General features: G+C 39.6%; 1 protein-coding gene across 1 annotated transcript in view; it reads right to left on the minus strand.

The window, feature by feature from the left end:
* Positions 1–17,842, minus strand: part of KLHL3 (kelch like family member 3) — a 76,808-nt gene that overhangs the window by 11,025 nt on the left and 47,941 nt on the right. The window contains exons 7-13 of the mRNA XM_081320508.1: positions 13,068–13,177; positions 11,597–11,713; positions 9,960–10,109; positions 8,757–8,874; positions 6,361–6,558; positions 5,668–5,769; positions 4,835–4,963 (exon numbers count right to left, since the gene is read on the minus strand). Coding sequence (XP_081176634.1) covers positions 4,835–4,963; positions 5,668–5,769; positions 6,361–6,558; positions 8,757–8,874; positions 9,960–10,109; positions 11,597–11,713; positions 13,068–13,177 — 924 coding nt within the window. The remainder of the gene's footprint in view (positions 1–4,834; positions 4,964–5,667; positions 5,770–6,360; positions 6,559–8,756; positions 8,875–9,959; positions 10,110–11,596; positions 11,714–13,067; positions 13,178–17,842) is intronic.

Consider the following 17,842-nt stretch of genomic DNA (forward strand, 5'->3'; position numbering starts at 1 on the left):
GAGCTGGCCATGCCCACCCAGTAGGGCATAAGCACTATAGCCACGCCCACCCAGCAGGCCATGCCCACCCAGCAGGCCACGCCCACCCTGGCCCTACCCACCCGGCCCCTTGAGGGCAACCGCAATGCTGATGCGGCCCTCAATGAAATTGAGTTTGACACCCCTGTCCTAAAGCTTTACAACAGTTTTTCACATTGAGGTCTTTAGGACATATTAACACTTATTTAGGTGTTCAAGTTACCAAAACTCAGAAGGGGTTCAGCCTTACACAAGAAGATAAGATTGAACAACTATTGCATCACTGCAACATGAAGGATGCTAAACCAGTGAGTATACCCATGCAAACCGACTTTCACAACTTGACACATGAACCGAGTCCTGAGTTCGAGGATCAAACACTTTATCGCTCAGTCATTGGGTCGCTGCTATATATTAGTAGTTGGACTAGACCTGACATTGCACTTAGTGTTAATCTCCTATCACGACACGTAGGCAAGGCAAAACAGTTTCATTGGACATGTGTTAAGAAATTATTGAGATACCTACAACACACCAAAGACATGAAGTTATTGTTAGAACCTGCAGCAGTGAAAATGAATGTCTTGCCTAAATTTTTATTTTTATTTCAAATGATACCTATTCTTAAAAAAGATTCAAATTTGGAGGAATGGCAACGGGGTATCAATAAATTTGTATGGGCAGGGAAAAGGCCACGAGTTAAACTTAAGATTATGCAGGATACGCGTGAAAGAGGTGGTCTTAAAATGCCCAACTTTAAATTATATTATGAAGCTGCTGCATTGTCAGGGATAAGTGACTGGATTAATTTGACACAAGGGAGATTATTAAATCTTGAGGGCCACGACTTGTTATTTGGCTGGCATGCATATTTATTGTATGATAAGAAGGTAGATAATGTGTTTAAAGTGCATATTTTAAGACAGGCATTGCTGAGAGTTTGGAAAAAGTATAGACATAAATTAGATTACAAGATACCGTTGTGGGCAATCCCGAAACATGCAATAGAAAATATAAATGTTGGCTTCAAACATGATGTGACTACATACAAGGAGATCTTAAGTTTGGAGAGGAACGTATGGTGTTTGAAGCCGTATAATCTTTTATGAGATGAGAAGATTGTTCAAACTTGGTTTCAATATGGTCAATTACGGGCCAGGTGGAAAGAAGACCAGAAAATTGGTTTTTCAATGACTGATGAAAATTTGGTAAAGCAAATTAGAAATCAGGGTCCAGCACATATCAAACGGATATATCTTGCATTGTTAGAAATTGACTCAGAAACAGAACTTGTTAAAGATTGTATGATAAAGTGGGCTCAGAATATTCAAGAAGTTATCACAATGGACACTTGGGAAAAGATTTGGGTGAGGAACGTAAAATTTACACAAGCTCAAAACTTAAGAGAGAACTTTTATAAAATGTTTTATAGGTGGCATTTAGATCCTAAAAAGCTTGCAAGTATGTATCCGAACTATCAACCTAAATGTTGGAGATGTGGTGGCGAAGATGCAACGTATTTTCACATATGGTGGACCTGTAAAAAGGTTAAGGCTTTTTGGATTAAAATCTGGTGGAATATGCAGAAGATATTTAAGCAAAGGATAAAGTTTTGTCCGTAATTGTTCTTATTAGGCATAATTACAGATACTACTGTTGTGGACACTAAGTTGATGTTGAACTTAATTACAGCAGCAAGACTTTTAATAGGTCAATATTGGAAGAAGGAGGAACTTCCGACTATAGAAGAATGGACTCTAAAAGTTTCTGACCTGGCGGAAATGGCAAAGATTTCGGCTTATTTGAAAGATCATTCGCAACAACGTTATATTATGGAGTGGAAAAAGTGGATTGATTATATCCAGAACAAATATGGGACTAAAAAGTTTCATTTAGCATTTGAATAAGTTTTTTCTTTTTTCTTTTCTTTAGGTCATATTAGTATTGCTTGTAGTCATTTCATATGAGCTAGAGTGCGATAGACTTAATGGTTTATTGTTGTTAGCATATGGTTGTTTATGATTGATTTTACTTTTATACCTTGTATTTAGCTCTGGGAAGTCGGGGAGGGGGGAAGGGGAGGGGGGAGGGTTAGGGAGGGCTAGGAAGGGTTGGGTGGGGGTGGGGGGAGGGATTGTTAAAGATAAAATGTATTGAAAAACTTTTCAATAAAAAAAAAAGAAGTTATTGTTAGAACCCACACATACTGACTATGCAGAGCTATGTTGTTATGCAGATTCTGATTGGGCAAGTGATAAAAAATCACGTAAAAGCACTTCAGGTTATATGATGTTTTTAAATGGATGTCCTGTTTACTGGCATGTGCGTAAACAGAATTTTGTTTCTTGTTCCTCTACAGAAGCTGAATATGCTTGTGTTTCAGATGCATGTAATTCTCTAATGTGGTTTGATGCCTTAGTCACAGATATCTGGACACCTCCAAGTCGACCGATCACTGTGATGGAAGACAACGAATCTGTGGTTTATATCTCTGAAAATCGCTTTACAGGTTCCAGGTCTAGACACATTGACATCCGTTACCAAAACATAAGACAAGCAGTTAAACAAGGTTTTGTTAAATTGCAGTATGTGTCTACACATGATCAAATTGCTGATATGCTGAACAAACCCCTTCCTACAGCCCAACACGAGTATCTGCGCAAGATGTGCCTTATCTAATTTTCTGCTTCACTGACAAAAGAAGGGGATGTCACTGTGTGTTTTTTAGTTTTGCCAGCTTCGCTCATTTCTATCTGTACATTTTCCCCTGCTCTCTTCACCTGTGTTACTATCTTATCATGTAACCATAGTGACTCTCATATGTCCAGCTATGTTATGGTTTCAGACTGTTTTGTGCGCATGCCTAGAAAAAGTTTCTCACAGTTACTTCTTACTTTTCTCTTTTGCATGATGAGAGAATGTAGTCAGTTTAGGTTTTTTGTTTTCTCATTAAAGGTTTTACTATAGAATATGCCTTGGATTTCTTTTCTTTGATATTCACCATGCAAATGAACCACGGTCCATCCTCCTCTGGTCGGAATGTTAATTGTTCTGCAACAATGTTGTAGCCAGTAACTGCTGTGCTTCCCACAGTGGCCAACAAGAGGTTTCCCCTTAGTAATCCATTTCATTATGTATATCATGGAAAGTGAAGATAATGTTTTTAAAAAACCTCTCTGGAAGCAGCCTTAGCCATGAGGCAAGTACACAGTTGCTTCTATGTTCTAATCATATTCATGACATCTGTAAGGGCATTTGTGAAAAGGAATTGCTGTAGCTGTAAATATTCCATGTCCAATGTCAATAGGTCAGTCTTGGCTACTACCAAACCTAATACTGTCTAGACCACGGGTCGGCAACCCGCGGCTCCGGAGCCGCATGCGGCTCTTTGAGCCGTCTCCTGCGGCTCCCAGCCGCCCGGTGCGCGCGCACCTCTTTGAACGGGCAGTGGTGCGCGCGCACCTCTCCAAATGGAGAGTGGCACCGCCCGTTTGGAGAGGTGCGCGCGCACCTCTCCGAACGACCGGAGGTGCACGCGCATCTCCCCAAACCTTTGGAGAGGTGCGCGCGTACCTCCGCGCGAACGGGCAGAGATGCCGCTCTTTGAGGAAGCTGTAGCGGCCCGTCTCCGAAGCTGCCGAAAGCGGCAGCTTTGCAGATGGGCCGCTACAGCTTCCTCAAAGAGCAGCGCCCCTGCCCATTCTGAGAGGTGCGCGCGCACCTCTCCGAACGACCGGAGGTGCGCGCGCACCTCCCCAAACCTTTGGAGAGGTGCGCGCGTACCTCCGCGCGAACGGGCAGAGATGCCGCTCTTTGAGGAAGCTGTAGCGGCCCGTCTCCGAAGCTGCCGAAAGCGGCAGCTTCGGAGACGGGCCGCTACAGCTTCCTCAAAGAGCAGCGCCCCTGCCCATTCTGAGAGGTGCGCGCGCACCTCTCCGAACGACCGGAGGTGCGCGCGCACCTCCCCAAACCTTTGGAGAGGTGCGCGCGTACCTCCGCGCGAACGGGCAGGGGCGCTGCTCTTTGAGGAAGCTGTAGCGGCCCGTCTGCAAAGCTGCCGAAAGCAGCAGCTTCGGAGACAGGCCGCTACAGCTTCCTCAAAGAGCGGCACCTCTGCCCGTTCGCACCGAGGTACGCGCGCACCTCTCCAAAGGTTTGGGGAGGTGCGCGCGCACCTCCGGTCGTTCGGAGAGGTGCGCGCGCACCTCTCAGAATGGGCAGGGGCGCTGCTCTTTGAGGAAGCTGCCGCGGCCCGTCTGCAAAGCTGCTGAAAGCGGCAGCTTTGCAGACGGGCCGTCGCCGTCGGGCAACCGGGAACCGGTTCCATCTCACTTTTAAAAAAAATGGCAACCGCGTGAGTCCACGCATGCGCAAAAAACCGTTTTGCGCATGCGCAAAACTTTTTTTGCGCATGCGCGTGCATGGACACACGCACGCGGCTCCCACTTTTTTTAATTTGTGATGGAACCGGTTCCCAGTGGCTCTTTTCCTTTTTTAGGTTGCCGACCCCTGGTCTAGACTGAATTGTCAATCTGAAGCAGACTTCAGGTTAGTCATCAATAATCACGTTAGAAGTTTACAGAACTATATCCACTGAACATCCCAACTTGTTAGTCAATACTTTTCTTTAGATGGTCCATATTTATCTACTCCAGCCCGTTATGAGGCTATCTGCTTTGACCTGAATGCCTATCAACCTGACCACAAGGAGGCTGACATAAAGAACTGAGAAAAAAAAACATAAAAAGAAATATTGACATGTTGCAGAAGTCTAGTACTTTAAATAAATAAATAATGATGATTTGGGATAGAATACCTGCACCACTGCGCCGAGTACTCATATCGGAAACATAAGACCATTCATTTGTAGCTGGATTATACTGCTCCACAGTACTAAGGCACTGACGTGATGCTCCATCGTATCCACCAACAGCGTACAATTTACCTAGAATTTCAGCATCAGCCATCAACAGGATCAATTAAAGGAAAATATATGGTGAATATTTAATAACCAGTTTTTAATCACTGCTCGTCTGATTGTCACATACTGGACATAAACGTGTTGAAGATCTACAAATTTGGTAGCAGTAGGTATAACAGACTTCTATTAGACATTTCCAATGAAATATCAAAGCAATGAGAAACTCTTACAAAGCAAGAAGTTTTTTTAAAAGTTCCAGCTACAAGCAGCAATCATTTCAGATATTTTTGTTATTATAAAATGGAGAATGGAAGTGTACTAGTTACTGACACTTTAAAATTGGCCGAAACTCAAGGACCCGTTTTAAGCTCCCCTCAGTGCTGTTGTAACTTTAAATCGTTGTTGAATGGTTTTCAATTGAGAACTACCTACATGAAACACATTAACCAGTTCAACAACTATTTCCTTCACTAATTTATTGATTTCTATCCAGAACAGGGAATAAAAAAAATATGCCACCCTTAATAAGAAGAAAATATGGGAACATGGAAAATGTGACCAACTAAGCTTTCAGACACAGTTGTAAAACAGACAGAGATGTATTTACAGAAAAAACATCTAGCATCATCTGACTCATTTAGTCTGCTGAATGTTTTTTTATATTGATAGTTGCAATGTTGCATTGCTGTAAATAAAATATGAGTGACTTCAAAACAGAGAATCCTTACCCTCTACAACTCCAACTCCAACACTGCTTCTTCTTGTGTTCATAGGCGCCACAAAAAACCATTCATTGATCTTGTAATTATAAGCCTCCACAGATGCCAGACCTAGTTTGAAAACATGAAAAGGGGAAACATATAACACTGGGTTTTCCTATCACAGAATTCATCTCATAATGATCATTTCCCTTCCAGGCATACAAAGGGAAGGAAGGAAGTCAGAGCTCCTTTGCTAATCAGGAAGCTTCTTTTCCAAGCATTAACACTACCCTTACCTATTGCAATCATCATGAGTTTGCAATGAGAAGCCACCCCCGAGAACAACATCCCAGTTCTTGTTATTGATCTATGCTTAATGGGGTATTCTAAAACCACCTCCTAACAGGGAGTTCAATGAGGGGTTTTGTAGAATCTGATTAATTACATTATGGTGGCAAATTGAAGCAATGTATTTTCTTAAGTAAACATTTAGTTTTTCTTCCCATGGACATGCCAAAATTAACCATCCTTAAAAATTAGGCTTCAGTTCCAGCCATTTTCCTGAGAGATCATTATTAAAATAAATGGGGGCATAACACAAGTAGCCGTAGAATGCCAAAGTTTGTATTTATGAACGGAGGAACTTTCTCCAGAAGAAAGTCTTGGGAATAAAGAGCTGTGTATTCTTCCACTGGGGCTGCCTTTTGTGCATCAGCTTACCAGTACTTCCGTCAAATCCACCAACGGCGTACAGGAGCTCATTGAGCACAGCAGCTCCTAAAGTGCTTCGTCTTTCTTGCATGCTAGCTATAGATGTCCACTGATCTTTCACTGCATCATACACATCGACCGTCCGAACTCGCAAAGAGCCATTGAAACCTCCCACTGCATAGACTTTGCCTGTCATGAATACCACCCCTGTTAAAAATAAATTAAGAGAGACCAAAGCTTTAAGCAAATTGTCATTTGCCTACCACAAAACTCCTATTCCGACTTCTTACATTCAGGAAGCCACATAAGGATCATTTAAAAAAAAAACAACAACATTGATGGTGTTTGTTCATCTAACTGCTTCTGACTGCATGATTCACCACGTTAACCTGTGTGTTATCAATTTCTGGCAGCTTTTAGCAGTGACATGATCTACATTCAGTAGGTATAATCCACCAGTCAACAGATACCTTTGATAACAACCCATATGAGTTATTTCAAATATTATACAAATAAGAATTTAGACTGGACCCCAAGTATTCTCAACAAGCACCTGTAAATTCTGATGAATTTTCCTTGAATAATGTACAAGCGTCTGCAATTGCATAATTTTAGCGCAATGTATCAAATAGCTTTTAGCAGCTGCTGTAATGTATTTAGAGAACTTATTGGTAGAACCTAATGCAATTCTAATTATTATTAATTTTCATTACAGTAGTTCCCCCCAAAAATTGGGGGGGGGGCGCGAACAGCAGGCAAGTTTGGAAAGCATATCCTCACCAAATAGGTGATAATCCAGGACTAGTCCAGAATGCAGCAGCATGTACAATCTGGGGCTTAACAGAGGGGTATGTGGATATGCCCATCTAATACCACTCCTAATGAGCTGCACTGGTTCCCAAGTGCAATTCAAAATGCTGGTTTTCACTTTTAATGACCTGCATGGATCAGTGGAAGGTTACTTGCAAGACCCCCTCTTTTCCCTGGTTTCGGCCTGTCCCATCAGATTTGGCAGGGTCAGTGTCCCTTCTATGAAGCAGTCATCCAGTGGGACCCAAATGGCTTGTCTTCTCTGTCACAGCCCCCATCCTATGGAACTGCCTTCCACCAAAGTCTGGATGGTCCTGAAGATCTGGCTTTCCTTCAGTCACTGAGGCCAGGATGTTAGTGAAACCTGGTATGTGTTTTGTTGTGTTCTGTGCTATAAGGCTATTTTTAATTGTGTAATTATGTTAAGAAGCCCTGGCGGCGCAGTGGTTAGAATGCAGTATTGGAGGCAAAGTCTGCCCACAGCCTGGAGTTCGATTCCTGACAGGACTCAAGGTTGACTCAGCTTTCCATCCTTCCGAGGTCGGTAAAATGGGGACCCTGATTGTTGGGGGCAATAAGCTGATTCTCTAAACTGCTTAGAGAGGGCTATAAAGCATGTGAAGCCATATATAAGTGCTGTTGCTATTGCTTTGTATTGTTTCACATAATGTATGATTTATGAACTTGTTACTTGCCCAAAGTTATCTTGTTAAGGTGAGTAGCCACGTACATTCTTTGAATAAATAAAGCACTACTTGTTTTACTTTTTAACAATGGTCTGGAACCTCTGAGCCTGGCTTTACAACTTGACTTTTTGTAAAATGAAACTATTAAAGGTGGATGTGATAAGAAGCCTGGACTCCATGAGCAGCTTTTTCAGCCAGCCCCCAGAGATAACAAGGAAGCCCCTTGACTCTGGGGCTGGCTGAAAGAACTCCCTACTGAAATCCAAGGAGGATTTTCAGCCACAGACGATTTTCAGCTCCAGAACGGAGACACTTCCCTCCACTCTAGGGCTGACTGATAAATCTCAAAAATAGCTCAACAGAGAACATGAAGTCAAAAATAAAACATTACAGCAAGTAAATGAATCTGAGTACCTCACATGCTAATTATGGGGAAATGGATAAAGATGTGTAAATGCAAGTGGGAAGGTGTAGGTAGTATGCAGATTGTTGATAAAACCAATAATTGCTATCTGTAAGAGCAAATTGTTTTGTTATAAAGAAACGATAGCTAGATGTGTCACGAACAACACAGAATGCACTGAGAATTGGTTATTTAAGAAGTCTGTGTGTAAAACAACATTGATTGAAGGCAGACCAAGTCTAAAAGTGAGTGACCACAACAAATTAATTAGGTTAAAGTGGTTCAGTTGCAGGAAAAAATGAATAAGCTCTGTTTCTTATTGTCTTGTGTCCAATTTCTTTCCTTACAAAATTTACTAGTTTCTGTACTTTGCATAATACTGCTTACTCAGAAAAGCAGAAAGGTGATGGACATATTACATAACTACCGATAGGTGGCAGAATACGTAAATAATAGAACAAATATTTAAATAATGATTGAGACCATCGTAAAGAAAAAAAACTTACCTGCTCTGCATCTCCGAGAAGGAAGTTCAGCAATCTGATCCCATCGCTCCTCCTCAAAGTCGTAACACTCTACACTTCGAATGGCTTTTGGTGCCTGCCCACCCACTACAATCATTATCTTGGTGAGAAAGAAAAGATAATTATTGTAAAATAAAATCACGCAGAATCATGGCCTTTTCAATAGAAATACACATTTAGAAAATAGAATTCTTAAACTGCTTTGTCTCCCAAAATAGCTGAGTGCATTAAACGGAGTAAAAATAATTGCTCCAGAAAAAATGTTTTATAACAGAAGCATGGCACTTTGACATATGCCAAATATTAAAATTAAAAGTACAGCCAGAAAGTTGCTGCTGTTATCTTTGGATTAAGGCTTCTGCGCTTTGGCTTAATAAACTATATTGCTTTTTAAAAGATCAGTAATTTAGAATCCAAAACACAGGTTTTTGTTAACAGCCTGGAAACATATGACAATTCTATGAATGCCTGGCCATGGAGATTAACATCAGAAGAGAGTACTTTTAACACAGAGGAACTTAGAATGTGAAAAAAGTCAGAATGAAATCAAGCTAATAAAAAGCAGTATGTCCACATTTTAAATCTATGTTTAATATTTGTTTGCATTCTTATGTAAGTCACTTGTTAAGATAGGCACTATAGAAATCAAATAAATAATACACCTATCTAAAAAAGTTCCAAAACTCATATTTGGCCAAAACTAAACTGTTCCTCCACGTTGGCTAATCTGAACTGATATTCATGGTCACCCAACTACATGCCAACATTTAACATCTACAGCAGAGATGTCAAACTCACGACGTCATGTGATGTCGCGCAACATATCAGAGCTTTTTCCCCATTGCCGGCAATGGGGTGGGCGCGGTTTCCTTGTGATACATCCGGCCTATGGGCCGGCAGTTTGACACCCCTGATCTACACGAAGGCTATATGTAATCCTTCCATTTGTGCTTTCTTTGCACTATACATATTCTATACCAGAGTAAATGTATCCTAAATTCCTTAGGGTAATTTAAGACCGAATCAATACTAAATAGAAAAACATTTGAATAGGAAAAGTGTTCATTACTGGAGTACAATGCCAACATATTTTTATGCTTGGGCTGAAATCACTGCCAGTGTTTGTTGTATATACTAGAATTCTTAACTAAAAATTGATTTTTTCAAAAAGGTAGGATTGTTTACCTTTGGCAGACTGACTGGTGTCCTTGGTTTGGTTCTAGGATTTTTTATCAGTTGTCTCTGATCCAGAGGAAGTAAGTGATATTTCATGGCTTCAATGAGGAAGTCTTTACATGTATTATTATTCTTGATTAAAGCTTCTTCTTCAACTGTCTAAATGTCAAAACAGGTTAGAGCAATGGCTGCATTTCACTGATGAACATAGGTGGTAAACATTAAAAAATATGTGCCAAGAGATGTTTGCTGGATCTGTTTTGAAAGATTTAGATGTAACAGTATGAAGCTATAGGCCATTATTGATGGATATTCTATACATGAAATTGTGCTACAGTCTTATTTCGTTAAGTATTTGCCAACCTCAACAACTTTTAAGATGTGTGGACTTCAAATCACAGGCCGGGGGAATTCTGGGAGTTGACGTCCATACATCTTAAAAGTTGTTAATGGTGGCAAACACTGAAATGGAATACACAAGAGTTTTTGGAGATAGAAAAAAGGCATGGGAAACTGAATTCTGTACAGTAGGAAATATTCGAATTATCTTCAAAAGACTACCTAAATAAACTGTGCGGTGACTATTTACGTAAATTGTAAACTGCAACCAGATAGCAGGCACAAGGGAGAGGATCATTTTTTACAGTACTCCTATATTGGAAGTTTCTCAAACAGTACCTCTACAGGTCTTTATAAAGATATAAAAGTTTAGTTTGTAATCTATAATGTTAATTTTTTAGCAGCATTTGCTTGGTGTTTCATATTTTGGGAAAAGATTAACTTGCTCTTTATTAACACTGAAATCTGTATTATCTTATTCTATATATTGCTATGGAATTTTTTTTTCTCTGAAAAGCAACTAACAGCAGCAAGAACAATAGTAACATATTGTACATTCATACATGCATAGAGGTATTTGAGTTACAGGGCATTGCACGCCAAAACAACTAGACACAAGGAGTTTTTCCCCCATGCTGTCGCTGCTAAACAACTAATTCCTACAACACTGTCAAACTACTTAGTAGACTGTATTATTATTCTCCTCATCTTTCCTATTACCTATCCTTATCTTCTTATGACTATAACTTTGTTGCTTGTATCTTATGATTTATATTGTTTATTTAGTATCCTAGTATGATTTATGTTGTTTGCTTAGCTACTATCCTATGACTATCACTAAGTGTTGCATCTTATGATTTAAGATGAATGTGCTGTATCTTATGATTTATGATGAACGTATCTTTATGTTGATTAGGATCGTGCTTTATCACTATTGCTTGTATGTACACTGAGAGCATATGCACCAGAGACAAATTCCTTGTGTGTCCAACCACACTTGGCCAATAAATAATTCTATTACACCACTAAAAACACCTATACAATGTGAAGTTGGTTTTAAAAATTCCAAATTCATGTATCATTCGAATATAAAACGGGAGCCTTTCTTGCATCATTTATTGTAGATAAATGTAATCCCTGTTCTATTCAACTGAGTCGTCATGTGAAAAAAGCATTGGGCTCACCTAGCAAGAAGGCTGCAAAGATTATGATTCCTAAGGGAGATAAATGAATGGATGTCAAGTCATAAAGAAGCACCTGGGGGCTTGTATTATTTTTAACTGTGCAAAGTTCTGATGACTACTAACCTGTACAAGGTAATCTCTGGGCAAGAGAGGAAGGCGAACATGCTCCATCAGCTTTGCCATGTGTTCCAAGCGAGATTCTTTGTCATAATTTATCCACGAAATGACAGCTTCAAAGACCTGCAAACAGCAAAAGTTGTTTGGGGACATAATTTGTCATTACGAAATCCAAATTTGAAAGCAGTGATTTCATAAATTATGTAATAGTAAGTCTGCAGAAACTAGTTAAACATTTCTTTAAAGGCAGAGGATGGTAACAGAATAAGACTTGGGGGGAAAAAATCACAAGTTCTATGAAATGAACAAATATGTATACCACTGAAAATTCTACTTTTTAGTTTAGAATAGGTTTTGAGTTAGGGAAAGAAAATCAAATACAGTTTAGGTTGCAAATGTGGTCACATAACTATAACAACTCTACATCCAAATCTTGGTTTGTTTTGAAATATTCCAATCACCAGCAACTGCAAATTTCTTTCAGTACAGGAGTTGTGCCTGATAAGGAACTTCCAGGCTGGAAAACTAAATATTATCTGACAGCATCAGAAAGAATGCTGATGAAAAAAGGAGCTTCAATTAATGAAAGTGCAGTAGGAAGAAGTCACCAACGAGATGTCCAGATTAAAGAGCCGATGGCTCTTGTGCACATTTGTACGCTTGTTCTGCTTAAAAAACCAAATCCTTCAGCCAGTATAAATTAGAGATGGGACATTAAATTGCAAGTGGCACTAATTGCATTCTATCCAGCTTGTTATACTTTCTACAAAAGGTTAATCAAATACTCATTTAGCAATGTTCTAAATTGTGAGCCTTGAACTGTATGCCTCATCTTTTCAGCTTCATTAGTGGCCATTTTGCTCTATCCCTTTCCTGATTACAGAAGTCTTCTGCTTTTAGGTACATTGATTATTTTTTTAGGTTAGAGAATTGCAAAGCCTGCTGGAGTTTATTCCACTTCTGGACAGCACCACGCAGGGGTCCCCAACCCCCGGTCCATGGACCGGTACTGGGCTACAGCATGACAGCAACAGGGCCGCACAAACAAGCAAAGCCCCATCTGTGGGATGCAGGCAACACACAAAACCACGCCCCCGGCAGTCCGCAGAAAAATCTCTTTCCACATAACCGGTCCCTGGCACCCAAATGGTTGAGGATCTCTGCTTTAGAACACAATTGTGCCAATCTTCTAAAGCCCTCATTAGCTTGAGATCCAAATACCTAAGGAAGCATTGCTCCCTATGGCGGCATATCTGTGCCTTGCAAACTTTAGGGGACGCTCTTCTCAAAGAAGAGCATTTATTTCATATCAATGTGACAGCCAGCGAAAGCTGTCATTTCTCTGAAAGCTCAGATCTTTCTCTTCTCTCTTACGTAGTGAAGCAGGTTTTGCTCTATTTTCACTATTACAGAAGACACAAATTTATTTATTTGATTTATTTATTTGATTTGTATACCGCCCTTCTCCCAAGAATACCTTTTCCTCTGATGACACTGTGAGCTTGTCACTTGATATCAAGCTGCAAACCTGGTCCAAGCTTAAGCTAAGAAATTCTTCGCCAAGCATCACTTCAGGAAAATGCTGCTCTGTTCCAAAGAATTGGAAATTAAGAAAAGGAAGATCATAATGAAAATCCAAGTTTTCACTCAACCCAAAGGACTAGCAACAATAGCTGAACCATGGGATTGGAGGGTATAAAGAAGAACAGATTGATTGAAGCTGAGGAGTGACACCAGTAAAGGAAAATGAGCTCCACTGTCACATCAGGAAATGTATAACCTGCTGCTATGAGTGTGTGAAACTCTGAACTTCACAGTCGTACTGCAGAAGAGCCGCAGCTTAGAACATGCTTGACATGCAAGGGGTTTCAGGTTCAATCATGTACAGAAAACAACAAGAAGAAATATCTAACTGAAACCCTGCAGGAAGCATCTGTCAACCAATGTACAACCTGTTACATTGACTGTAGGTCAGGGGTCTTCAAACTTGGCAACTTTAAGACTTGTGGACTTCACAATTCTGGGAGTTGAAGTCCACAAGTCTTAAAGTTGCCAAGTTTGAAGACCCCTGCTGTAGGTAATAGAACTGTTGTCCAACACATTTGGGAAGTGCTTGGCTCAAAAAAAGCCCTATAAAGCCTGTAATTGTAAACACTGTTTACACATATAAAATAATAAACTCTACATTGGTAGAATAATGTAGGGCAGATCCAAGAAAGACAGCTTCTGATACTAGTGTGAAAAATTGCACAAAGAAACTGAATTTCTCTTTAGACAAGTACTTCATAATAGATTGGGATCTAGCTTGTTTTTCAAGATGAAAAGCAATATGATAATGAAGCTGTTGCTATCATATTAATACATATATAAACAGAGAACAATTGTAATACAGATATTACCTTCTGCTCTTTTCATTTACAGTATTACTGTAGTTCTGAGTGTTATTACCGAGTATTTCTTTAAAGTGGCTCTGTATAAATACTTCTGGTCGCCAGCAGGTGGCTCTTGAGAACACAAATCTCAACCCAACTTTAATAATTATAGTGAACTATCACAGATTATTCAATATTATAGGAAGCAATATTTAAAATGAAAATATAATGTTCTGAAGAAATATTTAAAGCTATATAAAGGCAAACATTTACACTGTAGTGGTAACTAGACTGTAGACTATACAACACACTAAACCAAAATCAAATAAATCATAGTGTTAACACAAGTTATCGGCTTTAGGCATTTCTCAAAGAAGGTATTCAATGAGCTCATTGGTTGCTTTCTGCTGCTTTAAAATGTAAATTATTTCAATGTACACAGTTAATGTATAGCCAAAGGAATCTTGAATGCATTTCTGGAATATTTTCATTAACATTTCACAGGGGGATGTTAAAGTAATATGTTCCTCATGAAGGGCAACAAAACCTCAAGAGCAGTTCTTGCAATTAAACCAGATTTAAATTAAATGTTATTCAGTGCTGGTCTGGTTAAAGATTAAATGGTACTTTTAAAAAAATCAAACATTTAAAGGTAATTATTTGTCCCAGATATAAGAAAGTAAGCAAAGCTCTGAACGCCCTACATTCAAGAAGTTCAGAAATGTGGATAAGAGAGCAACAGGCTTCATTTAGCAGCTGATTTTCAAGGCAGGTCGGTTATAACAAACATCTTTGTTGACTATGATAACCCATAATTTCTCTGGAAACTTTTACAGGTAGCCCTCAACTTACAACCATTCATTAGGTGATCGTTCAAAGTTACAGCCCTGTAAAAGACTTACAACCAGTTCTCCCTCTTACAAGCGACATAGCATCCCCACCAGTGACGTGATCAAAATTCAAACACTTTGCAACCGGCATATATTTGCAACCCTCGCAGGATCCTAGGATCACCATCTGCAACCTTCCCAACCAGCTTCCAACAAGCAAAGTCAATGGGGAAAATTGGATTTGCTTAAACGGCAGCATGGTTAACAACTACAGTGATTTGCTTTGCAACCACTCACTTAACAACCGCCTGGCTTAACGATAGAGATTCTGGTCTCAATTATGATTGTAAAGCCACCCAAACTGACAACCATCATCACCGGTCCCAAGGTTTAAGGAGCTGTGGTGGCGCAGGGTTAGAGTGTAGTATATTTGCAGGCTGACTCTGCATTCCCACTGCCAGGAGTTCGATCCCGACTGGCTCGAGGTTGACTCAGTCTTCCGTCCTTCTGGGGTTGGTAAAATGAGGACCCAGGTTGTTTGGGGGCAATATGCTGGCTCTGTAAACCGCTTAGAGAGGGCTGTAAAGCACTATGAAGTGGTATACAAATCTAAGTGCTATTGCTGTGCTTTCTTTACAGGTCCTAAATCTCTCCATATTAGGTTGAATCTCACTATATTAAAGGACCCCCAGTTCTGTCAGCCTAGCTAAAATTTAGATATTTGAACAACTCCCAGAATTCTTTTCAATGACTTTGCTGGCTAGGGAATTCTGAGAGTTGAAAGTCTACAGATCTGGATTTGCTCAGGTTGAAAATACTACTTTAACATGTCTCCTCTTAACTTCCTTTGCTGCAAGCTAACCAGTCTAAATACTGTAGCTTTTTTCATAAGACTGCTGCTCTAGCCCCATAATGATATTGACTGCCCTTGTTTATATCTTTCCCGGCTTTCAAATTAGCCGAGGTTTGATGAATACCTGTATGCATACTCTAAGTGCAGTATCACCAAAGATATATTATGAAGTGGTACACTGGTTGAACTGCTTATCAATAGGGCTTCTGTTCTCGTTTCATTACATCAGTAACAAGACCTTACAAAAAGGTATTTTGTGCATGTGAAAAAAGGCCGTCTGTACTTAAGTAAAGGAACAAAATACAAGATCAACATTGCAGATATGCAAAACCTTTAGATCTGGTTTGCTTAGTGTCCATGTCAATACAAAAGTGCAGATAAATTGTGCCAATAAGGGATGCCTGTATGAGTTATTTCATTTTCCATTCTTCCTTTCCTAATGCCTCCAAGCCTGAAATACGCCTTTTCTTTTCTACACATATCACAGAATGCATCCATGTTTGCCTAGCCCTATCTGTCATGTTTCAAAAATCCCCCTTTTTAGTCAGTCTTCAAGACATCCTGGCATATGAAAATTGTCTCTATTTTCTGTTAGTTTAGCCAGCTACCATTATGTCAGAACATCTGTCCCCTCTTAGCACATGCCTGCTGCATTTCATCAATTAAAAACATGCAGAAAATATTTGTATCTGGATTTGCAAATTAATTTGATTCACACTTAAAATGTCCTATATACCAGTCAAGTCCAATTTATTTGGACAAGGAGGATAGAAATAGAGCTGCAGCTATATAGAATCATCCTATTATCCTACTGTGTTTCATCATCATCATCATGAGCCATGGTGGCGCAGTGGTTAGAATGCAGTATTGCAGGTCACTTCTGCTGACTGCCAGCTGCCTGCAGTTTGGCAGTTCGATCCTGACTGGCTCAAAGTTGACTCAGCCTTTCAAGGTCAGTAAAATGAGGAGCCAGATTGTTGGGGGCAACACGCTGACTCTATAAACTGCTTAAAGAGGGCTGTAAAGCTGTAAAGTGGTATATAAGTCTAAGTGCTATTGCTATTACTATCAATAAAGAAGACTCTATCGTTGATATGGACACCATTTCCATTCCTTTAGGGTAAGGTCATGGTAAGGACAACTATGACGAAGGCTATGATGGGACTAGGGAATAGATCTTAAATCTCTAGAGAAAAACCATTTGCTTCAGTGTAAGGCATTTTCTGCAGATCTGTTGAAGTATTGGACTTCAGAGCCTATAAATAACAATAGTGGGAGAATACTTTAAGATTCACTACTGTATTCTTGGCTATTTTACCCATAACTTTCTATAATTGTTTATCCTTCTGAAAGCATGAAACAAGACCATGTGGTTTAAGTACTCACCATATCAGAAACCTGCCAATTGGAAATTGAACAAGACTACATCTTTACAACTTCTCTTAAATACTGTATATTCACTTCCAGCAAATAGAGTACAAAGTCTTTAATATTATAGCTGTAGAAAAATACTACATTTTAATCATATAATGGGCCAATGGCAGGCAACCAGTTGGCTTCAAGAGTTGTAAGTTCAACTAAGAGGCACCCTAATGGCTCAAAAACCACTTCCCCTCCCTATTCTCCCACTACCTTCTCAATTCTGAGAGCTGGGACAAGCTTGCATCAGAAAAAGAACAGTACATTTTCACTAAAAACCTGTCCTTATATTTTCCTAATACTCCTTCTACTCAACTCCTTCTACTTGACTCCACAGCCTTCTGCTCAAAAGATAAAATGTTCTTTGACTTTTTAAATTCAGTGGGTATGTCCAAGAAAGCAAAGACATGCGCCCAAGTAGAACCTCAACATTCTACCTAGCCACATATCTTTTTTTCTAACTCCCCCTATATCCTTTTCTACTTAATGATGTATTAACTTAAGAGTTGACTAGGGAGCAGACAATTACTATTAGGAAGGATAAGGCTGATTGTTTTTCAGTATATCTTAAATATGCAATGGTCATTTCACTCAACATTGGCGTTTCAAAACATTGGTATAAATTTTTTTGTAAAAAAGTCTGTAAAAATTGCCTGCTTGTAAGTTGAAAGCATTTTGTAATTCTCATGTCTGTTTGGAACATCTAGCATGAAAAGGTGTATTTAAAGTACCAGATGGATATTTAGATGAGATAATATCTTAATGGCAGCTTTTTCCA

This window comes from Vipera berus, assembly GCF_964194415.1.
Source record: "Vipera berus genome assembly, chromosome: 2".
Classification (NCBI taxonomy): domain Eukaryota; kingdom Metazoa; phylum Chordata; class Lepidosauria; order Squamata; family Viperidae; genus Vipera; species Vipera berus.